General features: G+C 42.5%; 1 protein-coding gene across 25 annotated transcripts in view; it reads right to left on the bottom strand.

The window, feature by feature from the left end:
• The window catches only part of INTS7 (integrator complex subunit 7), a 95311-nt gene that overhangs the window by 12518 nt on the left and 55871 nt on the right, over positions 1-26922 (bottom strand). For 14 of the 25 annotated variants that reach the window (XR_014816575.1, XM_084978084.1, XM_084978086.1 and 11 more), the window contains 9 exons: positions 24045-24284; positions 22324-22461; positions 21130-21336; positions 17574-17768; positions 16918-17021; positions 15835-15903; positions 10274-10406; positions 5404-5502; positions 4057-4242 (listed from right to left, as the gene is read on the bottom strand). Coding sequence is in view for 13 of the 25 variants with exons in the window: in XM_084978084.1 (XP_084834210.1) it covers positions 4057-4242; positions 5404-5502; positions 10274-10406; positions 15835-15903; positions 16918-17021; positions 17574-17768; positions 21130-21336; positions 22324-22461; positions 24045-24284 (1371 nt within the window). In the remaining 12 variants the exon portion in view is untranslated. Of the gene's footprint in view, positions 1-4056; positions 4243-5403; positions 5503-10273; positions 10407-15834; positions 15904-16863; positions 17022-17573; positions 18241-19974; positions 21337-22323; positions 22462-24044; positions 24285-26922 lie in introns of those variants that run through there. The other 11 variants (XR_014816586.1, XR_014816577.1, XR_014816580.1 and 8 more) reach the window with 4 other exon arrangements.

The following is a 26922-nucleotide window of genomic DNA, read 5'->3' as shown; positions in this document are numbered from 1 at the left end:
CCTGGGAAAACAATTTCCATGTTTGCGCTGGAGAACATGGATTGTTTCTCGGGTGACCTAGTCTTTCCTGTTGTTTTATTTGTTATTTAGTTTTCCTCAGTCTTTCCTGATTATTTACTTGTTATTCTTACTTTCCATTCTTATTTTCCTGTGGTGATTTGTGCTTTAACAAAGTTACAACAATAATATAATAAAAATTTCATCCTGAAGGACTTTTCCCTATTCATATCCAACTTAATTAATATATAGTGTTTATCTACTAACTAGTTACAGTAAACTTGAGAGTTAGGATTTTAATGAGGTTTCGAGACGTTAGACACATATTATTCTTGATCAAAAGAAACCCAGCTGTGAGTTTTGTCCTTGATTTTAGAAGCTTCTAAGCAGTAGCTAATTAAGTTGATTTATATTTTCTTATACTGTCTTCTGCCATAACGCTTGAAGATATACATTAGTCTAAAAACAAGATTTGTAAAAGCCAGATTTTTGTGTCTGTAACCTCTTCAGCTGTGGGAACTGGCTGGCCATGAGATGGTTTGTGCTGAGTCTCCTCTTTCCCACATGATATGCTGCACCTGTTTGTCCTTAAATTGTACTCATTAAATTTAGTTAAGTTGAAGATTTTAAAATGTGATGTATTGCTACTGTACCATGTGATCAGAACACAAAGTCTAATAGTTAACCAATGTACTTTTAACACTATGATGTAATCTGTAGTGAAAAACTGTCTATATAATCAACCACTTTTGCAATAAAATTTGAGCAGTCCAGCGCCCTGAAAGAAGGGACAAAGAGGCTGTCTCCGTATTGTACATTCACCGACGCCGCGTCCCTCTCCTACTGGGAAAAAGTGTACACTCCCTGGCCGTTGGAGCTGGCCTCCGGCAGCAAACAACTTGCTTCATGACTGAGGAAAATGAAGCAGAGAGAGTGTAACTTCTCCAAGGTCATAGGACTAATGAGCAGTGAAGCTGACATCTGAACCCTGGCAGGTTAACTCCAGAGCCTACACTCTGCATCATTAGGCAACACTGTCTCCCCACTATCCTTGGTTAGAAGGAGCTTTCTCAACCCCTTCTTAGGCTGGCCTTTCTTCCTTGTGAAGAGTTCAGAACCCGTCACTCCTAAATATTCTCGTACACTGATTATTTTGAGCTAAAAGCACTTAGAAACAACACATACAAAAAGCACTCTCTGACCTGCCCCTTTGTGCTTGAAACATAAAATTTTCCATGAGAAAGGTACCCTCTTGTTCCAGAAAGAGAAGAACACCCTTATCAGCAGAGACTGGGACTCAACACTGAAACGGACCTGTTCAGAACACCTACGAAAATACCCCTCATCTTCCAGGAGCTCCCCCACTGCCCCAACACATCTCTTGTCACTTTCCCCCAACTTACTGTCCCTGGCCCCAAGCCCTGTGTCTTGTCATTTCGTTGAAAATTATCCTTTCTGTGCCTAAAAGAAAATTACCCTTTCTGTTCTGGTCTCTTCTTCCGGTCTTCATTCTCCTATGAAGTCTCCCACGTATATGTAAAATTCTAATAAAACTGGCATGCTTTTCACCTACTAATCTGCCTTAATGTCAGTTCACTCTAAGGCCCAACTGGAGACCTTAGGAAGGTCTCCAGTTACATCTGCTCACCTCCGCTACATCTGCTCACTCCACCCCGTCACCTCCCAGCTTTCTTTACCCTGAGAAAAGGATGCAACCACCTCTTTCGGGGAGTTTAAAATCTAAAAGACTGAAAAAGAAAAAATGCAAAGTTGATGTTTTTTCCCCCTCCTAAGCTAGTCTGACTTTATATTACTTCAGTAATGGAGCTATTCTTCCCTCCTTTACAAGTGAACTTTAGAACTTGTACATTGCTCACTTAAAAATCTGTGTCTTATTCAGATGTGCAGTAGATATGTTATGAAACACAGATTCACTTCTTTATTTAGCTAGATGCTCAAACCTTTGTTCTTCAAAGGAATGAATAACCCCTGCAGGCATATCCTTTCCTGTGCCCAAGATGAAGTATGTCAAGAAAGACACATTGAGAACACACACAGAGGTAATCAGAATGCATATTTGACCAGATTGCTCTGTTTGTGTGTTTCTGTTGCACTGTTAATTATATAAATGTGCCCTGAAGCTTCATGTCTCAGTAAGCAATTTCATGAGGTCAGTTTTCCAGAGACACTGATCTGTACCACTAATGAAATGAAGTCACCAAGCAATTCCAAGATTTTAGAATTATTTATAAGTCCTTTTTTGTTTGCACATTCACCTTCTGTCAGATTTTCATTTTCCTAAAGAATATGCCCACTACACAAGAACGTCCTTAAAAGGACCAGAGAGAGGCCTAGTAGGAACTTGATCACTCTGAATGAAGGATGGATTTTAGGTTGCAAACTCACCACATGCAACATTACAAGGCAGTCATGTACTACTTGGCTTATGACATCAGCTTCTTGACTCTAACCAGTGCCCAATGCCTCTGGAGGGCTAAGTCAACAATGAGATCAGATCAGTAGCACTTCTTGATTTGAATTTTTTTTTTTTAAGCAGTAGAAATTACTATATGCAAGGAACAAGGGGAGCTCATGGTTACTGTTCTTTCAAACCCAAAGTGAGCAGAGAGCTGAAGACAGGAAGAAGTTACCTATGTAAATAAATTCTCCTTATGATCTCCTGTGACAACAGAGACCACTGAAACATAGGAGCTGTACTATCGGTACAGTAAGTGATTTTTTTTCATTTTTCACACATATTTACTGAACAGCTTCGTAAGGCACGCTTTGTGTCACGGAACTCAAAAGAGAGGAGAAGAGGAGAACAAAGGCTGAGCCTTCTCAGAGCAGGCGCAGAGGTCTGGAGGGGGAGTCACCCCGGGAGGCAAAGTCGTGATGGCCTAAACCAGACCGTCCCTTGGCTTTTTAGCCTAAAACCACCAAAGAGAATCTAACTCTCTTGTTTTATATCTCTACTGATACCCCTTTCTGTGTTCGGACCTCAGTTCAAGCCTGGCCACAAATAAACCCGGACACAACCAACGTGGGCATCTGAACAACTCAGTTGATACAACGGTGCACTTGCTTCCTTGTTCCATTTACTGTGCACAAACCAGCAGGAACCGGAAAGAGACATCTGAGGAGAGGAGCAGTCTACATTCGGAACATGGGTATTCTCACGGGTACAGATTCAGAATCTTAGCTTTGGCTAACAAAGAAAGCATGATTTTGGTTAACCTACCTTGTGACTTCTTAAAGCACCAAATTCCTAGGGTTATATCCTTAAAGAAAGATTTTACTTTATCTGATCATTGTTAGATGAATGTGATACACTTTTTTTTTTTTTTTGAAAATGCTAAAATTTACTACTTAAAAGAGAGGAAAAATGGAGGTGAGTCTTACTGATTGGGAAGTTGCGGGGTGGGGAGATAAGCACCTTCTCTCTCCCTTCTCCAGGCTTCGGGGTACTGCCTCTGCCAGTGTGACAGGAGCGGGCTCATTCACTGGCAGAGGCTGGTGCTGACTGCCAGGCACCTGAGCTAGGATTGCTCATGGCTCTAACAGTAGTGACACTCGTATGCTGATCTCTATCTTCCTGGACGCTTTGTCTACCAGCTGGTCCAGACAGGGAAAAGAGGAGTGTTGCTTACCAACCCCCTCAAACCCCGGTATGCTTTTTTTTTGGGGGCTGCACCTGTGGCATATGGAAGTTCCCAGGCTAGGGTTCGAACTGGAGCTATAGCTGCTGGCCTACATCACAGTCATAGCAACACCGGATCCGAGGCGTGTCTGTGACCTACACCACAGCTCACGGCAACGCTGGATTCTTAACCCACTGAGTGAGGCCAGGGATTGAATCCGCATCCTCACGGATAGGAGGAAGATTCCTTTACGCTGCGCCGTGATGGAAACTCCTCCCAGTATGCTTTCAAACTCACGTCTACATGATCCCTTGGGAGGCATCACTACAATCTGCTCATGACCATGAAAAACCCTGGAAAACGTCCATCCATGAGTTGAAAACATCCACGCCACAATTTGGCCTCTGTTCTAACTTACCTTGTAGTCTTGTCCGGATTTACTCTGCAGTGTGGAAGAAACATTCAGACAGACGGACTGAATTCTGCGGAAGAGTCCTGGCTTAGATCCGTGCTGGACCACTCCCTCTACCTTTAGCGCCAGCTGCTGGTTACTCTGGACAGCGATAGGCTCTGCAGGGTTCCGGGGGGACGGTGACAAAGCTAGCTGGAATGCCAACATTAAGACAAATGCTAAGAACCAGAAGCAAGCTTCATTCCAACAAACATGCCTGTGCCAAACACTGATTATAGGTTAAAACGTCACTTGCACACACGCACACCTGGATAACTTGCCTGTGCTAGGACAACCAAATAGATATACCTTAAAGTCAAAGGTTCCTTGTGCCTAATTCCTCTGTTTATTTATTTTTAAATTTTGTCCCCCTTTTCATACCCATGGCATATGAAGTTCCCAGGCTCGGGGCTGAATCAGAGTTGCAGCTGCTGGCCTATACCACAGCCACAGCTATGCCAGATCCTTAACCCACTGAGTGAGGCTAGGGACCTAATTCCTCCTTTTAAATACCACTATCCCCCCCCTTACCCCAGTTATGTTCAAGGGGAATGGAGGATTAGAGAACAGCAAAGGGACTGTTTTCCCAATTTTTTAAATTTATTTTTAATTTTTATTTTTTTGTCTTTTTGCCTTTTCTAGGGCTGCTCCCGCAGCACATGGAGGTTCCCAGGCTAGGGGTCCAATCGGAGTTGCAGCCGCTGGCCTAAGCCAGAGCCACAGCAACGCGGGATCCGAGCCGCGTCTGCGACCTACACCAGAGCTCATGGCAATGCCGGATCCTTAACCCACTGAGCAAGGCCAGGGACCGAACCCGCCACCTCACAGTTCCTAGTTGGATTTGTTAACCACTGCGCCACGACGGGAACTCCTTCTAACCGTACTCATTGATCAGCTCCTCAAAGCTTGTTATTTAAAGATAAAGTGTTTTGGAGGTAGGGATGGTGGTCTTATTGGACCTGATTCATCCTTGGTTGGGTCTGAACAGGCTGAGCAGAAATGGGCTCAGCTCCAGATCACTGTGGATTCCTATGAGGAATACCACTCAACTTGCTCTTAAAGACAGGGACACAGCTCCAGGGACCCACATGCCTGCCACTCCGCATTTGGCACTGTCAGGTAAGAAAGGTGGGGACAGGGTTTAACTCCCAAATCCCGTTCCCTTCACCAAACCACGTGATGAAGAGAGGAAAGGCTTTCAACTAAAGACTGTAAGTTTTATCAAAACCAAAGGTAAGATCCTGGAAGCACAACCATGCTCCCTGTTTTAAGAAGGCGTTAAACTGTATTAGACCTGAGTTCTTCCTGTATTACCTTGATGCTGGTAGACTGAAGTTTCTGGAAAAAATACCTCTGAAATGAAAGAGGAACCTTCAACAGAGAAATGATGGCATTGCAGAGGCATGCTGTATGCTGGGGGCGAGAAAAGAAATTAAATGAAAATAAATTTCCAGATTTCATCAACAAATAGTTACTTTCAAGAAGTATAAAAACTACGAATGCTCATGATTATTACAAAAGTGCATAGCAATCAGGTTAACAGACATGAACGCCCAGGGACTTTGCACATCTGTCAAATCACGCAGGTACAATCAGAGATTTTTTTACTTTACTTTGAAGTATATTCAATAAAAAAATGAAAAGAGAGAAAACCCACATTCCTCAAGGCTAGGCGATGCAGAAAGTCTCCGTTTCTATAGTGCTTCGAGCTACTAGACATGCATGGTTATTATAGATACTAAAATATAAAGTAACTATCAGGTGGTAAAGCATGATAAAGAGCATGTATCTGGTTAAGAAGCCACAGCAGAATACTGACATCTAGAGTTCCCACTGTGCTGCAACAGGCTCAGCAGCATCTTGGGAGCACGGGGACACAGGTTCAAGCCCCAGCCCAGCACAATGGGTTGAGGATCCAGCATTGCTGCAGCTGCAGCTTAGGTCGCAAATGTAGCTCAGATCTGATCCCTGGCCCAGGAACTCCATTTGCCTTGGGGTGACCGAAAAAGGAAAAAATATAAAAAAAAGAGTATTGACACCTGAGGCTTGACACCATATCCCACATGGAAGCTTGGCGTTGATCTGCCTCACGCTTCATCCCATTGCTACAGGGTGCAATGAGGGAAACTTACTGGAATTCAGATTAAGGATGACTATAAAGTCCAACTCTATAAATGGCTGAAATTGAAATAAAATACCTTATTTCTAAAATCTATTTCACAAATTACACTGAGTTTTTAAAATCACAGTGTAATTGCAGAGGAAAAGAATTACTACAATGAGGGAGTTCCTGTCGTGGCGCAGCAGAAACGAAGCCAACTAGGAACCATGAGGTTGCGGGTTCGATTCCTGGCCTCACTCAGTGGGTTAAGGCATAGGCTGGCAGCTGTAGCTCCGATTCAACCATTAGCTTGGGAACCTCCATGTACCCTAAAAAGCAAAAAAAAAAAAAAAAAAAAGTTGGGTACTACTGCTAAAAGAATCCACTCCTCATGGGTTTCAGGTTATTGAACATTTTGTGCCCAAAAGACTCACGGTACAAATGCAGGTCTAGGAGTTCCCGTTGTGGCTCAGTGGCTAACGAATTCAACTAGGAACCATGAGGTTGAGGGTTTGATCCCTGGCCTCGCTCCGTGGGTTAAGGATCCGGCGTTGCTGTGAGCTGTGGTGTAGGTTGCAGACGCGGCTTGGATCTTGCGTTGCTGTGGCCATGGTGTAAGCCGGTGGCTACAGCTCCAATTGGACTCCAGCCTGGGAACCTCCATATGCCACAGGATCGGCCCTAGAAAAGGCAAAAAGACAAAACAAAACAAAACAAACAAAAAAACAAATGCAGGTCTATTGCTTGAGGTAACCACAACCCTGGGTCTTAGAGACACCAGGTCTACCCAGGCTTAACTGCTAAAACAGCGCTATTCATTGTCCTGCAACAAGGAATCTGAGATGCATTCGCAAGGACATCCCACCTATGGTGGAACCTTTAATGCCACAAGGTTAAGGACAGAAACATCTTTCAAAGACCCCAAGTGACTTCAGGCTGTTCCCAGGCAAAAAAGCACCATTTTCTCTCTTAAAAGAATAGATGTGAATTGCGCAATTCTCCACCAGGAAAGCAGGACTGCCTCTGAGGCCACTGCCCCCTGGGCACACCTCCCCACAGACTACTACCAAAGTACCAGTCTGGGGATGCGAAACCACGTGTTGGTAAACCACAGGAAGCCGAGAGCATCACCAATACTCTTCATTGCCAAACTCCATACTTTTCAGCCTTTGTCTTTTCTGACATTTCTGTGGCACCTGACAACACTCTTCGTCCATGAAATTCCACTTAACGGTCCCAGCCTCGCTTTCTCTGATTCCTCCCTCCTCCATCGTCTTTTCTAAGAGTCTCTTCTTTTTTTGTTCCTTCAGTGTTGACACTCTCCTTAGTCCTTCTGCCTTTCCAGGGCCTTTGTTCTCCACAGGCAATTTCCACCCCTTCCCAGGACTCCAAGACCCCTCCACGCTCGTGGTGACCTTAGATGCATCCCAGTCTGCCTCCTTCTGATGCCAGACCTACTATCTAACTACCCATTTAAAAACGAACCTTCTTCCACTGTCCCTGTGTATTCTCTGCTTCGGTAAAGGATCAACCACTTGTGCACCTGGTCACCTAAGCTGGAAACCCAGAGATCAAGTGTCCTACCTCTCACATCTAATTTAAAGAAAAAAAAAACAAAAACAAAACAAAGCCTCGAAAATATTACACATAAATAATCTTTCTTATGTATCTGCTCTTCTCATTCTCACGGCCATTTTATTAATTTGGCCCTTACCTTGGATTACTGGGAAAGCCTTGTAATCACTCTTCTCTATTCTAACTTCCTGCTGTCTGAGTTATTACCTGTTCTGCTTCTGCATAAGGACCACGTACAATCTCGGCTTACCACTTCTCTCGCACACCCTTTGAAAATTCCTAGAGTGTCCCCAGGATAAAGTCCACCCTCCTTAAGACCGTGTTCACAGCCTTCTGGCCTCTGCCCACCTCACCTAGTCCTGTCTCTCTGGTCCTTGGCCAGTACATCGCACTGCTGCAGCAACAACACACGGTTCCAGAAGACATCACACTATTTCAAGCCTCTGCAATCAAACGTGTTGTTCTCTGCCTGAAATTCTCTATACCCCTTGTCAGCCTGGAAAACGCCCATGCAAATACCTCTTCTGACTGGCAGCTTTGGCCTGTTTGCCCTGCCCTTTGACACGAAATACTTTCTCCTCCGCGCTACAGCTCAATCACTGCACGTATACGGCACTGGTTGTTTCCACATCTTTCTTTCTTATCAGACTGTGGACAACTGGAGGGAAGACCCTCTTTATCATTTTTCTCTTCCTAGGATTCAAATGCTTGTTAAACTGAATTTCAAGTTCAGAAAGCATCAAATCTATAAAATACAATTTGGAAAGGGAATCAACATTTATTAACAACTCCTTATATGCCAGGCCAGGCACTGTGCTAGGCATTAGGCATTATTCCACTTAAATGTCACAGAAACCCTATGAGGTAGGAATTTTTTCCATGTTATAGGAAAGGACGTTAGTAATTTGCCTAAAATCACAGACCTGCTAAGTGGCAGAGGGAGGATTTGAACCCAAGACTCTTTCTCTACACTGTGTACCTATGGAGCAGAAAATTCCCATTCTTTCCATTCCATTCGGTGGATTCAACTCCATCAAACTCAAGTTTGTGTTTGGCATCTATGTAGTTTCTTGGAGTGGAGCTTAGAGGAAACACGAATAATTTAATCGATGTCTCGCCCAGATGCGTCTACCCTCTACAGAGGTCGTCTCGACAGTCTCCCCCAGCAACCCAGCTCGGTATCAAACAGCCACCTGGGTCATTTCCATTCAGCAAACATGTACCGACAATCTTATGTGGAAAGCGGTGTGTACAGGAAAGCATCCACCTGTAAAGCCTCACCTAACTCCTTCACTGACCCATCTGTCAGTTTCTTCTAAAACACTTGATAAACGGTGGGAGTTCAGAGTGAGAAGCGTGGGCGCCAGCAGACAGACAGCTACAGGGAAAGCCAGCAACCCCCGTAGGGTCAGGGCCAGAGGAACTCCCCAAGGTGTGACGCTCGAAGACCGAGCCATGGGCTGAATGTGCTGTCGTCCCCACACTCTCACGGTGAGGCCCTAACGCCCAATGTGTTGGTATGTGGACGTGGGCCTTTGGGAGGTCATTAGGTTTAGATGAGAACCTGACGGTGGGGCCCCTGTGATGGGATTAGTGCCCTTATAAGAAGAGAAAGAGAGACCAGCGTCCGCTCCCTCTCCAACATGTGAGGGCACAGTGAGAAAGCGGCAGCTTGCAAGCTGGCAAGAGAGCTCTCAGGAGGAAACAAACTGGTTGGCACCCTGATCCTGGATTTCCCAGCCTCCAGCAGTGGAAAATAAAGGCCTGTTGTTTAAGCCACTAAGTCTATTTTACTCTAGGAACCTGAGCTGAGTAAGACACTGAAGAATGGCCCAGGAGGGATGAGAAGGCCTGGGCAGGAGTGTCAGTCTGTCCTGAGAAGGAGACGTCAGGGGAGAAGGTTGAACAAAGAGCAGGAGCTCAAGGCAGGCGGCCGGGATTTGGGAGGCTAAGGGGACAAGCACTGAAAGAAGGCAAGGCCACCACCCAGCAGGAACCGATTTAATGGCAGTGGGACAATTGGCCCAGTTCTTTCTGTTTCCATTGGCCAGTGGTTTTTAACCCTGGTGGCACGACAGTATCACCTGGGAGTTTTAAAAATACCAACGTCTGGGCCTCGCAGAGATTGAGAGCTCACTGGTCTGGGGTGGTGCCTGGATATTGATGTATTTTTTTAACAAGCTCCCAAGGTGATTCTAATGTGTGGCCAAGGCTGAGAATAATTGCAACTTCAGTTAAAAAAGAAAAAAAAAAAAGGTTTTACCTGCGTTCTGGTGGAGCAGACTTGACATGTTAATGTGTGTAGCAGCCACAGACGTGCTGTGGTGGATTATTTTATTGCATCCTCACAACAATACTATGAGGTAGGCACTGTCTTACCCTTGTTACAAAATAGGCACAGAGGAAACAGAGAGGTTAATGTGGAGAAGTCACACAGAGTAAGTGCCAGAGACAGATTAAAGACTCACTTTCACATAATAAAGACTCAATAAAACAAATGCAACTTGCCATATAAGAAACAGGGGTATATTTCCTATTGAGTGATTCCACCTCCTCCAAGACATGATTATATACAGACATCATTCTTCTCTCATATTCACTATCAGCATGGGCTGCTCCTGTAGATCCATATTCCTGGAAACTGAAGTTAAAATGAGTGTCAATTAATCAACCAAAAGAACAACTAATTTAATGTCTAAATGTTAGGTGCTTTCCACACACTCTTATTTAATCATTAAAATAATGGACGCATGGTTATGTCCACTTCACAGATGAGAAAACGGAGGCCTGCAGATGCCAAGTAATTTGCCTTCAGTCACATAACCAGTAAGTGACAAGCTGGAATTCAAACCCAGACCTGACTTGACTTCGAATGATACAAGTCTTAATCACTTTGTTAGCTACTATAAAAATGTTTCATTAAACCATGTCCCTGTCATGAGGCGAAAGAGACATACGACATTTGAAAAGGTAACTATCAGCAAGGCTGGCAGACGGGTGTCAAATGACCAATACAGATACACGAGCGATCAATCAAGGGGGAGCTGAGGAGAGTCACAGAGGAGACCAGTCGGGACAAATGGCTATGCAGGCAGGATGGCTAAGATGTGAGGAGTGGAAAGCAGGAAAGCACGGGGACACTCGCAGCCGGGAAATGACACGAAGCTACAGCAAGGAGGTGACGCACAGGAACGTTCAGCAGAGACCTGGCGTACAGAGCACGCTGGGAAAAGTTTTACCTGCATTTCTTTCTTTTTCCTCTACCGCCTCAAATGCAGACATAGCTCAAAAAATACTCCCAAATGAGAAAAGACTCCTGCATTCTCACTAAACTTCAAGAGGGCCATTTGAAAATGCAAGCTAAGTAACTTTAACCGCATTGGGAGTAAGTCTGTTCTTATTCCCTTAACATCCTTTTAATGCCTACTCTGCAGAAAGCACTTCAGCTGGGTACTTTACATAGGTTTTTGTTTATTCGTCACAATCACTCTGAGACGGGCAACATTCGTTACCCAAGGTTATGCATCAGCGGTCAGTGAGATGAAGTAACAGGTATACAGTCATAAGGCTGAAGGGCGTGATGGGGACGCACTCCCTCCCAACTGTACCTACAAGTGTATCTGCCTGTTTCCAAAGCTTCCTTCCCTGCTCTGCACTGTACCTTAGTTGCACTGGGAAAGAACCGAGCCTCATTTACATGATGGACTTGAAGGAAACCTATAAAGCTTTAAGACTATAACGCCTTTTTATAAAGTAACCTGCTAATAAAGGGGTATAAAAACAAGACTACATCGTTCCCGGGTTCTCCTGCGGCACAGCGGGTTAAGGATCTGGCGTTGTCACCGCAGCAGCTTGAGCTGCTGCTGTGGTACGGGTTTGATTCCTACCCACGGGGAACATGCGTGTGGCCAAGAAAAGAGAATACACTCCATCTTCCACAAAAATATTACTTTATATATTTCAAAGTAAACTTTATTGGGATATAAGTTACAAAGTCACAAAAAGGCACCCACTTAAAAGACCCTTTCGTCGTCAGTCCCTGCTTCTGGCCCCTGGCACCCAGAGATCTGCTTTCTATCTCTGTAAATGAGATGTTTTCTAATACCGGATGCAAACAGCTACACCATGTGTACTGTTCTGTGTCTGGTTTCCTTTACAGCACAATATTCTTGCGTCATTAGTGTGCTGTGCATATTTCAATGGAACATTTGTCTTTATTGCTGAGTATTATTCCACTGCAAGGATATACTACATTTTATTAATTTCCTGTTGAGAGACACTTGGCTCGTTCCAAATTTTTTTTGTTGTTACAACTGCAACTGTCCAAATATTCTTAAAAATTAGGTTATCTTGATTTGCATATTTTTTCTTTTTTCCCTCCCTGGGCACACTTGTGGCATGTTGAAGTTCCAAGGCCAGGGATGTAATCCAAGCTGCAGCTGCAACCTAGGCCCCAGATCCTTACCCTCCTGTGCCACAGCAGGAACTCCCTTGAAATCTTTAGTAAACCCCTCCCCCACCCCCTTTAGCTCTTCTCCTTTATTTCGAAAATGGTCAATCACACTGATTCATTTTTTAATTGTCAAACCTAAACCCTCATCTTAATACGTTACCCTTTTGAATATTGCTGGATTCGATTTGTACATGTTTTGTTACAGATTTTTAAATCTATGTTCATGAAGAATATTTGAATTTTTTTTCCTGTTCACCTAAGTTACCACATTTATTGGTAACAACATCACTGCATCCCACAGGTTTTGACATGTGGGATTCTCATTTTCATTCACCTTAACCTATTTTCTGATTTCCCTTGTGATGCCTGGACCAACTGGATTGTTAAGGAGTCTTGTGTGATTTCTAAATTCGCGGGTTTTCCACAGACCATCTTCTAATTTAACTGTGCCGGATAACACATTCTGTATCGTTTCAATGCTCTGACATTTATTAAGACTTGTTTTCGAGTCCAGCATGTGGTTTACCCCGGTAAAATTTCCAAATGCACTTGGAAAGGATGTGTATGCTGCTGGCGGCAATGTACACACGTCAATCAGGTCAGGTGGGCTGGGAGCATTACGTCTTCTACACCCTAAGAAATCTTCTGCAAGTTGTTCTACCGATTATTCAGAGGTGAGTGCTGAAAACTCCAACCATAATTGTGAACTTACTTCTCAATTCTGTCAGTTTTGCTTCATCTGTTCGGAAGATCCGTCACTAGGTACATAAATGTTTAGAATTACGTCTCCTCCATGAACTGACCCCCTTATCACAATGAAACGTAGCTCTCTATCAAGTCTTTGTCTTGAAGTCCATTTTGTATGACACTTCGAGCTTTAAGAGTTCCTTTCTCCATCCTCTTGTTTACTTTGAATTTACTTGTGTCTTTATATTTAAAATGGGTTACTTGTGCTAAGCAGAGCTGGGCTTTGCTTTTTCACCCTGTCTGATAATTTCTTTACTTAGAGTAAGACCATCTATACTTATATATTAATAATTGATATGACTGGGTATAAATCAACCGTTTTGATTTTTCTACTTCTTCCACCTGTTCACTAGTTCTTTTTTTCTCTCTTCCTGCCTTCTTTTGGATTAACTGAGGTTTGTTTTTGTTTTTTTTATTTAAGTACTCCATTTTATCTCCTCTACTGGTTTATGAATTTAGTGGTTGCTCTAGAGTTTATTAACCTCAGTATTCATAAATATCATTATTCTTCAAAAATATATTACTTCAGGTAAAATGTAAGAATCTTATTACTGCATTATTTCCAACATTCATCCCAGTCATTTGTCTTATTTCACACGTTTTACTTCTACATGCTATAAACTCCCCAAATGCATTGTTATTTTTGCTCCAAATGGGCGATTTTTTTCAAAAAAGTAAAAATGAGGAAAGTCTTTTATATTTATTCATATATTCACCGTTTCTAGTGTTCTTCACTGTATTTTGTAGATCTGAATTTATGTCTCAAATTTTTTTTTTCAGCCTGAATAACTTTCTTTAAAATTTCTTGTGGTATGGGTCTGACGGTGACAAATATTCTCAGATTTTGTCTGAAAATGTTTTTTATTTAATTACAGAAGAGCGTTTTTACTGATCATAGAGTACTAGGTTAACTTTTTTTCCTATTAGGACTTTAAAAATGTTTCACCTCTCTTCTAGCTTGCACTATTTCTGATGAGAATTAGTAAAAATTCTTATCTTTTTTCTCTTCTACATAATCTCCTTTCTCTGGCTGCCTTACATTTTTCTCTTTGTCACTGGTTTGCAGCAACTTGATTATAATGTGTGCCCTTGTGATTTTCTCTATGTTTATTCTACTTTGGATTTATTAAGCTTCTTGGATTTGTGAGTTTATATTTTTAGTTAAACAAGAAAAATTTTCAGGCACTTATTTTTTCTCTCTTGTTTTTCTCCTTTTGGGATTTCCAGTTACATGTACATTAGCACATGCTCCACAGGCAATTTTGACTCTGTTCAGTTTTTCTGCCTTTTCCTTTAACTTTTTTCCTCATTATCTTCTTCCTTTAATTTTTAAAAAATACTTAAGTCCAGGTCAGTTAATTCCATCATTTGTCACTTGTGAGTCTTTTCTCGTATTGCCTAAATTTTGTGTTAGTTATTTGTCACAACTTCCTGCTGCTTCTCATGTCTAGTGAAATCATATACTTTCATACTGTTGAGTTCCTGAATTCTGTTGTCTTTAAAAAATGTTAAGACTTTGTTAGACAGTGAAGATACTTGTGCATAATCCCGATTCTTTCAAGATTACCTATAAAACTATAAAATCTTGTGTATTTTGGAAGCAAAACTATTCCAGGTTAATCTATTTGTTTTTCCATGCAAACACTCTGCATACACAATGTTAATCAACCAAAAGAAAAAGTACCAGAGTTCCCATCGTGGCTCAGTGGTTAACGAATCCAACTAGGAACCATGAGGTTGTGGGTTTGATTCCTGGCCTCGCTCAGTGGGATAAGGATTTGGCGTTGCTGTGAGCTGTGGTGTGGGTCTCAGACACGGTTCAGATCCCATGTTGCTGTGGCTGTGGTGTAGGCTGGCGGCTACAGCTCCAATTAGACCCCTAGCTGGGTACTTCCATATGCCGTGGGTGCAGCCCTAGAAAAGACAAAAAGACAAACAAACAAAAAAAGTACCAATGTAAAAATGAAAAAACATCCAAACTGTTGACACATGCTTAACTATTATCAGCTACTTTTATGTACAGCTGTATACGTTCACAATAGTTATTCCATACGTATGTATAAAAGTGGTCATTAGGACAGGCCCAGGGTAGTCTTCCCTTTAGGGCTAGTTTAGCCCAATTACTAAGGCGGTATGTCCCTTCTGGTGTTTCTTCTAAGTGCTTTAAGTGTTCAATAAGGTCTCTATACCGTTTGGCTTGTTGGAATTCAAACATTTATCAGCCCTGTAGGAGCTCTGGGAATTATTCAGCTTTCAGCTTCCTGGTAATTATTCCCTGGTTTTAAAGAAAAAACAAACAAGGACAGAGAAACTGAAAATGCTTTGTTGGTTATATTCTCTTTGAGGAAGCTGATCTTGGAACCATAGGCCTTATTAGACTGGAAATCATATGGCTGAAAATGCATATTCCAAAAGAGACTACTACAATGGGAAAAAATAATGGACTATTCTTCAATAAAAATATTTTGAATAATTAATTAGTTAATTAGGGAATGGAGAATAATTTTAAAAAGCAAAAAGAGGAATATACTGTTGTTTGGGAAACCGAAGAATAAAAATTTCAAGTTCAAGCCTAATTAAATTATTAACTCAACTTTTCATACCGAGGTTTAGTTATAAAATAAAAGAAGAAAATGTTCACGTTCAAAGAATTTCTTCTTAGTTATTCTGAAAAGGGGAGGCAGGAGGCAATCAAATGATGGGGACAGAAAATCTAGGTTTTGTCATGAGCTGTGTGACCTTCAGCAAATGCTGGAAAAGTTCTTCCTGTTTGTTTCTTCTTCTATAATACATTTTCCAAAACAATGTTGTGATAATTACATAAGATAATGTATTTGAAAGTGTTCTGAAATATGAACTATTGAAATACCTTGCTGATTCTGGGTCCAAAATCAGGGCTTCTATAGCGTGAGAAATCAGTAAACAGCTCTGCTGCTGCCTGGATTATGTTAAGGTTAAATATTATACAAGATGACAGAGAACTGCCCTAGATACGTTACATTACCTGAATATTTAATAAATAAGGCAAGATGAGAACTGTATGCTTAGTGAAGGTAACCATACATTACTCACTCAAACAGTCTGTGGCTCTGTTTTTCTCCTTTGAAGGGATGTATGTTGTTTATAGCAGTGATTCTCAAATTTTGTTCCATGAAGGGTAATTCAGAGAACAAAATCTGGGAAAGAGGAACCAAGCAACAGGTCCTGAGATTTAATCGCAGAAGCTTTTCATCCATCTTAGAGACACCAGTTTCGCTGTTAAAAATAACAACCCCAATGACGGTCTGTAGCGTGGTTACCCTGGAGGTTCCTAGGCTGGCGCTTGAGGGATCGGTGACCCCTCCTGAAACTACATGCAAATTTTGCATTTTTTAGGGTGTGCGCATATACACATGAAACCACAGCATTCATTAGGCTTTTGATCAGTAAACCAAAATGCCCCAAACTACTGACTGCGAAGTCCTGCAACTTAAAGGCAATGGTCTCTTCCCTCCTTTCAAAAACGATCTGAGGCAGCAATAAGAAAATACCGAGAGCGATGGCTGAAAACAAGCGACGAGATCACTGATAAAAGTGACGGGAACTGGGGTGGTTAGCTCTGAAGAAAAGAAAAGGTGCGGCAAAACAAAATGGTTCTCTGGCGGAAAACTGTTTTGCGTTGTCCACTGTGGCTCAGGTGAGCACCGAGTACTCCGCACTGGGTGGACCTGAGTTTGGGATGTTCTTCCCAGAGGTGGGAAAAGACCACAACTGAGTCAGCACTTTTTGGAAAGTCTGCCTGAAGTAAAAGAAGTTATACGGCTCATACTAGATTTTACGAGACATTACTATTTATATAGTAAATGTGTAGCTTATCTCATATATGTATATTTTAGTTAAGCATATCTGAAGTATTTACATTTAAAAGAGCACTTCCAAAGAACCAGAAATAATCAGGGCAAGCTTAGGATACAGTTCGACATTCCTCAAAGTTGCCGAGTCAGCATCAAAAGATGCCTGATACAGATCCCCATATCGGGAAGCAAGGCTTCGGAATTCTTCCATGGACAATTTCATCTACAAAGGAGGAAAAATATCAATTATGATAAGCGAACATGCTATCATTACTGTATAAAACCCACACAACCCAAAACATAAGAAAAAAAGCCTCAAACAATAAAAATACAAAAAATATTTCGGCTCTTTCCCATTTTCAATTCATTCATGTTTAGAACCCTGGTTAAAGAAAATTAACGAAGACAGCAAATGAAACTACAATGTGCACAAGTTTATAATAATTTACTTACGGTGTACAGAAACAAAAAGCCTTGCATACTTAGCTTCAAATTTCCACTAAAACAACACAGTTATAATTATTATAATAAATAAGAGTTTACTTGAAATGTCTGTTCCTTTTCTATATAAATATGTAACATCCAGCCAGACATCACCAATCACTTTGTCGTTCTAATAAGACATCAGCCTATTTTTGGCAAGACAGATGAGTTTACAAGCATTTGATGCTGTCTCTGAGTCAAACCACTGACTTTTAAATTTCATCTCACAACTAACCTCAAAAACCTCTGCAGTGTAAATAAAAACTGCACTGAAAATAAAGTTAAGACATGCCTGATTTGAGATTCGACCACACCGCTGAAGGTCATTCCCTAAGGTCATGGCAATTGTTGTGGCAATTGCAGGTGGAGGGCTTGTCTTGAGGCTATTACAAGTACAGATAAGTTGAGAGAAGGCTTGCAGAAGGTCAATCCTGAGCTTTATAAATTCACACTGAAAACTTAAAGGATTCAGGGGTGTACTGGCAGCCTGGGGAACAAAAAAAAGATATATTTAAGACAAAGTAAGCATAATATGAACGCCTGTGCGTATGACTGTGGATCTATTACTTAATTTCTCTAAGGCTTAAAGTTCTTATCTGTAGAAAGGTAATAAGGTGAATGTGAAGATTAAACATGATAAGGAATGTAATATAACCTAGCACATTCCTGGCACATGTCCTATCAATAATAATTATACGTTTAATAGATTTTTTTTCTTTTTCTTTTTTTTTTTTTTGGGCTGCACCTGCGGCATATGGAGGGTCTCAGGCTAGGGGTCGAATCAGAGCTACAGCTGCCAGTCAGTATATGCCACAGCTACAGCAATGCCAGATCCAAGCCACATCTGTGACCTACGCCGCACCTTAAGACTATGCTGGATCCAGGAGTTCCCGTCGTGGCGCAGTGGTTAACGAATCCGACTAGGAACCATGAGGTTGCGGGTTCGGTCCCTGCCCTTGCTCAGTGGGTTAAGGATCCAGCGTTGCCGTGAGCTGTGGTGTAGGTTGCAGACGTGGCTCGGATCCCGCGTTGCTGTGGCTCTGGCGTAGGCGGGGGGCTACAGCTCCGATTCAACCCCTAGCCTGGGAACCTCCATATGCCGCGGGAGCGGCCCAAGAAATAGCAACAACAACAACAACAACAACAAAAGACAAAAAAAAAAAAAAAAAAAAAAAAGACTATGCCGGATCCTTTAACCCACTAAGTGAGGCCAGGGATTGGTTCATGAGTGAACCCGAATCCTCACGGATACTAGTCAGGCTTTTAACCCACTGAGCCACAATGGAAACTCCAAAGGCAATCTATTTTTGAGAAGCTAATTTAGGTCCCTAATGAGCTGACTTTATACTAATAAAAAAGGAGATTATTCTGGGTAGAACTCTCTTCATCAGGTGAGTCCTTTAAAAGAGGGCCTTGAAGGTAAGAGATTCCCCTGCTGGCCTTAAAGTTTCCTCAGGTCTTACAGCTGTGAGGAACTGAATCCTGCCAACAACTGCATGAGTTCAAAAGAGGACTCTTGAGTCCAGGCTTCACACAAAACTGGCTCTGAACAACACCTTGACAGTAACTTCGTGACAACATGAGCAGAGGCCCCAGCGAAGTCACACCTGGGCTCGTGGAAACCGTAAAATAGTAAATGGGTGTTGTTTTAAGCCACTAAATTTATAGTAATTTTTTTATATAGCCCAGAAAGCTAATATGAACACTTTTTATAATTTATATTCCTAAGAAGCAAGATAACTCCAGCTTTAATCACTGTATGGGGAAATTAAGACACCCAACACTGCTATAGAGTCCCTCTAAGCGTGGAATCTTTAACTCCTGTTTGGCTTGGCTGAAGTAGGTAAAAATACAGTCCTCACAGCTGAGTCTCGGGTCAGCTCATTCAGGTGTCAAGGAGTGAGAGGGTGAGTCATGCTCACACCATCTCGATTAAAAAGGGGAAAGTTGCCATCAAGTCCTCACTTGTCAGAGAGATTTTTAAAAAATCTTGTGGAAATCCCGAGAGTGCGGTATACTCAGAACTGAGAGAGGTTCCAAACGACAGTCAGGATCAGACTGCCCCCCCCCCCCCGGACTCTTCTCAAGCACATCGTCATCTCTAGACCTCTTTTTTGACTCCTCAAAGCAGGGTTTGGCACATAGCCAGTGCTCACAGTCTGCTGAATAAAGCAACTCCGTTTTAAGAGGTGATCTGAGGCCCAAGAACCTGCCTTAGGTCACATGGCGCGAACGGCTGAACGGAGACGGACACAAGGGCCTTCTGACAGCCCACTGCAGTCCTCCTACGTCAGGATCCAGCCCTTACCTACTGCCAAGCCTCCTTAAATAGAGAGAGCACACAAACCATTAAATGACCGTTAAATGTGCAATGGAGTTTTTCTTAATATTAATTGCATCTGCCTCACTGTTCTGTGAATCTCTCTCAGTTCTTACCACTTACTGCACTAAACCATTAACAATTTTTTGTTCCACATAAATTAGAAAATAGAATAATTCTACTGATTGGCGCCAACAACTATTCTTTGACTTTCTGAGCTATTTATTAGCCTGAAATAGGCAACAACAAACTCTTCTGAGTTTTGATAATCATGACGAGAGAATCATGTAGTTAAGGCTACCCCTTAAAACGGTGAGGAGCCATTCCTACATTCCTGTTTTTTGTTTTGTCTTTTTCCTTTTTAGGGCTGCACCTATGGCACATGGAGGTTCCCAATTCCCAGGCCAGGGGTCAAATCGGAGCTCCAGCTGCTGGTCTACGCCACAGCCACAGCAACTCGGGATCTGAGCTGCATCTGTGACCTACACCACAGCGGGTGGCAACACCGGATCCTTAACCCACTGAGCAAGGCCAGGGATCAAACCTGCGTCCTGATGGATACTAGTCGGGTTTGTAACCCACTGAGCCACACTGGGAACGCCCTATATTTCTGTTCCAAAAGAGCCATCAATCAATCCCAGCTCCCTCCAAAATCATTCTTCAAAAGATGTGTATCCACAGCCATCTGAACAGTCTGTCTCTTCGGTGACGTCTGTTTATTCTTTGTCCTACTCTGAAGCGTTTCTTTCTGGATACATTACATTTATCTAATGTAAAAAGACAGTTTACATTATGTGATAAGTGAAAAAGGTAGATACACAGGTACCCAAAGTTTTACGGCCCTATCTAAATATATACAATTTTTAAGGTTGTGTGACAATGCTTTAAACGTGTTCAATGGTGATTAAACTCTTTACTCTTAAGGGGAAAAAGTCCTCACATTAACATAGAAAAGGCTCATTTTAGGGAACAGGCTCTTATTTAGGATTATAACTAGTTTCAAGAAAGTGTTAAGGATCTGATCTCTTTTTCTTGGTAGAAAAAAATGGAAAATACAGCTGGCTGTTCATTTGGAGTAGAGGGTATCACAAAGGGGTAAAAAGTGATCATTTGCTTTTTATTTACAAAGCAAAAAGCTCTAGTTTCTTAGTGAGTGAGTAGCCGCCAGTGATGGGAAGGGCTGGGTCTGGCGGCAGCAGCGACCCAGGCTGCGGTCTTCCCAACAGCAGTCTGGAAAGGGAGCATCCTACCTCCGCTTATTCTTTCTGCCTGGACTGTGCAATTCCCCTCCACGTGTCTACTGGACACTTGATAAAAAACCAAATGATAAATGTGCATCAACCCATGAACGTTAAAAAGTCGGGCAGGGGTTCATGATCTACTGTCACGTCCTACGTCTTATTTTAATACTTCCGAATACATACATATTAGCAGGGTTTTCAAGGTGAAAACGGGACAGCCCCCGGAAGAAAAGGGACACCATCCTCACACAAGCCATCACCACCCAAGGAAAATGAGGAAGACTCACTGTTAAGGAAGCAATCCCTTTGTGGTAGAATTTCAGGGACTCAGCAATGCAAGAAAGTGCTGAACTAGCGTCGTTCTCCTGCAGGCCGGTGAGGCACTGCTCCGCGTGTGAGAACTCCTTCAGACTGTTGAGCCAGAAGTGGAGATGCTCCGAGGCGACCTGCGTCAGCAGGCTCTGGTACAGCTCTCCGGCCATGTCGTGACTACCCTGAAAGAAAGCCGGGAGGGCCCAGGATGAGGGTCTTACGCTTGACCCAGCTGCGGCAGCACCTTCAAGAGAAGCCCAAACCTTGGACACGTTTTAGCAATCGTGCCTCCCGCCCTGTAACTCCGAGCTGCTTTGCTGCAACACATGCCTGAAGTTCTTTAGCCACACAACAGCTCCGGAGAGAAGATAAACGCAATGAGCTACAACCCGAGGTGAGCCATGTAGTTCCAAACAGGCCCTTCCGCACGAGCTGTTCAGTGGTGTGGGGAGAACCCCAGCCACTTTTCCTCCAGTGGTGACCGGGGGAGGCGAGGGAGGGGGCTGAGTGCCCTGTGAGGCCGGGGCGACGGATGCCCAGGGTCCTGCTGCAGCTGGAGGCGTGGCACAGCTGAGGATGCGGGCGCAGCGGTGGCCTGTCAACAGTGCTGCTTCTCCCACTCCAGAGACTGGGAAACAGGAACCCGCGCTTCAATCACCCGGGGCAGCGCTTCTCAAACTGTTCTCTGGACTCATCCCCAGATATTTCCTATACTATCTAAGCTCCATATTTCCTCTTCAACAAAACTAATAAAAAATTGTTAGGCTTTCCACACGGTTGAGAAGGAAACAGCACACTAAAACGTTCCCGTTTCCCGTTTCCTCGTAGGAAGGATAAGGTTGGTGAGAGAAAGGGAAGAAAGATGGGGGGACAGAAACGGAGTCCCTCTGAGCGCCGCGGGCAGAGTGACAGCGGTGCTAACAAGCGACAGTCAGGAAGAGCGTGTGTGCCGGGGATTCCCGAGGAACTTGCCGGTGACAACACAGACGCCGTGCTTATGTGTCTACGTTAAAAACGAGGTCCTTTCAAAGCCCATCATCTTTCAATCCTATGACTAAAAGCACTTCCATCTCTATCTTGAGCTTTGACCAGGAGCGACGCGCACACGGCCTAAGGTTTGTAACCCGGCATCTTCAGCAGCCCAGTTCACATGGAAGGAGGACACATACCATCCGGGAGGCCTGTCTGGCAATCCGGTACACAGTCCATCCGTTGGAGACACTTTCGAGCTGCTGCTTAATCACTGCCTTTACTTCAGCAGAGAGTGCTTTCTGACTGGCTACAAAAATCACTGTGGCCAAGCTCACCTGACGTTGAGCAAAAAAGAAGAAAGTCAAGAACCATCATGTCACTCTATCCAATGTCATAGATGACGTTACCCAAAAGGGTGAACAATGAATTATAGCCCATCCCAAAAGAACAACATTGGTCTCCCTTTGACATTTATCACACTTCCACTTTTAAGTCATGAAGCAACTTATCCCACTGCTCAGAGCACTGTGTATAATAGCAAATAATTAGAAACAATGCCCATAAATGTGGATAAACTATGATGTAATCACAAAGGATATATTATAGAGCAGTGAAATGGATAAACGAGAAATACACTTATCAATATAGATGATCAACACAAAACAGGCAAAAATAGGCAAAATGCAGACAACATGTAGTATGATAACAGAGAAAGTTAAAACTATGCAAAAAATATTGCATATCACTTAGGAGATATACTAAGGTAGGATGTACAACAATATGTATGGGAATGATAAATACCAAATCTGGGATCATACTTATCTATCCAGATGGGAAGGAAGAAGATACACAAGGGGGTAAAATTCAACTGTCTTGGTAACATTTTTTTCTTAAACTAGGTGATGGATATGAGTTTTCATCATATTATTCCTTATGTTTTTCTGAATATTACATTCATAATTTAAAGTTGCTTTAAAGTAGTACTGACAGAAAAGGGATAGAGACCATTAAGTGAAAATTCTGCTGCAATAAAAAGTAAGCTTGGCTCACAGCTTCTCAGTATTCCAAAGCCGATACATACAAAGATCCATACCTACTGTGATAACTGCATGACTCCCACGACCACTGCCACTTAGTCATCAGGGTAACCTTTCCTGATAGCAAAGGATGAGATGGGGGCGATCTTTTACACAACGCCCCCTGTAGGATTAAACATAAAACGGGCTTGAGTAAGTGACTTCATTACGCTTTCTCCCAAGCCATAAAGTCAGAGGACCACTGAGAGGGAGTGGCCAATTTAAAGCTTACATCTCTCTAATTAATGCCTATTGAGAAGGTACTCTATTACATAAGAACTTCCAAACAAACATTACGTGGCTTCCATGCTTTCTGGTTTTTTCCTGCGCATGTACCTTTCCCAACCCCAGGACTGTCCTGTAACCTATACCGGACCCTAGACAGCTAAAGAAGTCCTGGATTGGCAAAGAGAAGGTGAGTTAATCTACAGTCACCGTTATCACTAGGTCTTTAACTTGTATTTTTGGAAGTACAAAATAAGGTTTGGTTCACTATTTATGTGCTTTGTATAAAAAAGAGGAAAACTTCATTTTCATTTTGTCCTTTGTAATAGAACAAAAACAGATTGAAGGCTTCAGCTACACCACGCTGATCTGGCAGAGCTTAGGAAGAAAGCAGCCTGCTTCGGAACCACATAGGGCTTTCTAAACCGAAAGTGGAAATAAGAAGTTCATGGTTCCAACCCTATTTTGACTTCGGTATGCTCTTGCTCGTAGCTACTTGCTTTAACCTGTTGCTTACGCTGCTGTTTAAGTCAAACGGAATGCCGACTTGTTAAATGTACTCCCCACTAGACGAGATCCCATCCACCCACCGCCAAGTTCAAAAAGTGGATCTTTACCAGAAGCTCTTGTTGCTTGTCTGTGGCTGACCGTCCGATCACCTTGTAGAGCTCCACGAGGTCCCCGAGCATCCCATCGCCCAGCACAGGCAGCTGCATGGCAATGGCGGCCAGGCAGTGGCACATCAGAATCCGGGCAGTGTCCTGCGCGCTCTGCAGCTGAATCAGCAAGGTCTCCACCACTGACTGGCTGAGGTGGGGCCTGCCTTTGGCCAACTTCACCATACAGTTGAGAGCAATCTGCATATTGAATACAAAATGGGTCAGTTACATCTCGAAGGTATGAAGTGAAGCTTTACAGAAAATAACTCTCTACAAGTTACTAGGAAAAATCAAGGAAAAGGGTTTTCGGAGACATAACATTTTTATAACATTTTTCTTCATAAACACATGACAAACTGAATCCCGTATTAAGATCTGCAAAGTGTGCCATGTTTAAAGCTAAAACAAGACAGGACTGTACATCAACCGCTCATTTTAATCTAAGACTATTCAATCTAAGACTTGAGATGAAAATCATAAGAAATAATGCTGAAAGGGTCAAATTATGCCAAACTGAATGTTATCATGACTGCATTTTCATTACTTTTCCAAAACTGCTTCTAAAGTGTGCTTTGTAAATTTAACCTATGCCAGCATCTCCCAGGATGCTAAGAGAAATAAAAGATTCCTGAGCCCTACCCATCCCAAACTTAGTGTATTGCCTTTTTTTTTCGTTTTGGTTACTGAGTTAGCAGTTTAACAAAGGTGCTCTAAGTGACCTTTAGGCACACTAAAGTGGGGAGGAGGGGTCTCGTTTCCTCTCTTATGTCTCAATAGAAACCTAAAAGCCAATCTGCTTAGAGCTTCTGGTCAGGCCAGTAAATGGCAACACCAAACCCCAGCCACCCAGACTGGAAACCCAGACGTCCTCTCGCTAACACGGCCAGCGGATTCCTAAATCCAGTCATTTCCACTTTTGTCAAATCTCTAACATCCACCTCGTCAGCTCCTCTCCATTCTCTCTGCCACAACACAAATGTCTCCCTAGTTCCAATCTCTTGAAAAGATGGGCCCATTAACCCGTCCTTCACGCTACGACCATGTAGCTTTCCATGTGTTTACAAGGAACAATCTGACAGACCCAGAGTTTAAGAGCACCTTACACCCTCTACTGGCTAGGGATCTGTGAACACATTATTTGTTCTCTCTGAGACTTAATTTCCTCATAAATAAGAGGAATAACTACACAACTACAAATTCCGCTAGTCAGAGTTGTCATAAAGACTGAAAGAAATGTACAGACATGCCTTCAACAAAGTTTGGTACATAACAGGCATAAAGAACAACAAAATCTACAACAGAAGTTAGAGCATGGCCACTACTTTAAAGACCTCGCTACCTATGGAATTTAGCCAAAGTCCCTTAGCAGGACATTTGATATCCTCCACGATCAAGCTGCAAACTACTCTTCTAATCTCACATTCCATCATCCAGCCACAGGGGGCTACTTCTTTCAATATACAATGTCTGTTTCTGCTTTCCTGTCTTTTGTAACAGTGGTCCCTCAAGTGCAAATGATCCTCCCTCAGGGAGCTAAGGATTTGGCCTTGTCTCTGTGGTGGCTGGGTCGCTGCTGAGGTGCGGGTTTGAGCCCTGGCCCGGGGTGGTGGGTTAAGGATCTAGTGTTGCCACTGCCATGATACAGGTTGCAGCTACAGCTCACATTCCATTGCTGGCCTGGGAATGTGCATATACCACAGGTGCAGCCAAAAAAAAAAAAAAAAAAAAGATCCTTCCTCAATACTGAAATCCTACCCCATCTTTCAAGATTCAACTCATATGACATCTCCTTGTCAAGTCTTCTCCAATATCCTTAGTTGAAATTAACTACTCCCCATTCCATCCTCTCATTAGAATTGCACTTTTGTTCACACTACCAGAGAACTGGCTACATTCTCCTTGGTATTATCATCCCTTTTATAAATATCCATATCGTCTAGAGCTCCTCAAATGAAGGGACTTTTCTTGACCATCTGTTCTGTCCCGTGTTTTACTGAGACCTACAATTGGTGAGGAAAGGTTTTGGCTTGCTTTCCTTTACAACTACATGATACCTTAAGCTGCTAAAATAAGTCATGACTTCCCTGGAACCGTATCTTAGACAAGGTATAGTTCTTACATTTATCAATGTCTATCGAACAGCCTTTTACTTCCATTAATCCTACTTTCTTAATTATTTTGTACCACCAAAAATTATATCTTAAGTTTCACCCCAATAATAGTCTCATCTCACATTTAAAAATCTTAAATATCTCTAAGATGACTCTATAAATAAGTAAAATTGAAAATTTTATAATTTTTCCCTTGGCTTAAAAACTAGGGCTTCTATAGTCTAGAAATTAATATACACTTACACATTTAGGAGTTCGGCTGGAGCAATTTCATCAGTTCTTTGTAATCTTATAGATATTACCTCAGATTATAAACTTGCAAAAGTGCAGGAGCTTTGTCTGTTTAACTTTGCCTTATATCACCTAGGACTATCATATATAACTATTATAACTTCATAAATACCTTCAACCAATAGCAAGATAGGCCAAAGCTCAAATTTTTACTTTGTCTATCTTTTGGAATAATAGGAGTCAAAATGCTAGTTTTGAAAGTAAAGATCAAAGGCAAATATTTAAGCGGAAGTTGACAAACTCTTGCACTTGGGCCAAATCCTGCCTGTTTCTACAAATGAAGTTTTCTTGGAACAAAGCCATACCGTCACCTTCCTTTTTTTTTTTGGTTTAAACATACAGTCCATGGCTACAATGGTAGAACTGAGTAGCTGTGACAAGGAGCACACCATCTGCAAAACTTAAAAATATTTACTATCTGACCCTTTGTAGAG

This window comes from Sus scrofa, chromosome 9 (genome assembly GCF_054392235.1).
Source record: "Sus scrofa isolate SSC_HxYL_T2T_F1_AM1 chromosome 9, Sscrofa_HxYL_maternal_Yorkshire_Landrace_v2.0, whole genome shotgun sequence".
Classification (NCBI taxonomy): Eukaryota; Metazoa; Chordata; class Mammalia; order Artiodactyla; family Suidae; genus Sus; species Sus scrofa.
This window is presented reverse-complemented; position numbering and strand designations above follow the sequence as displayed.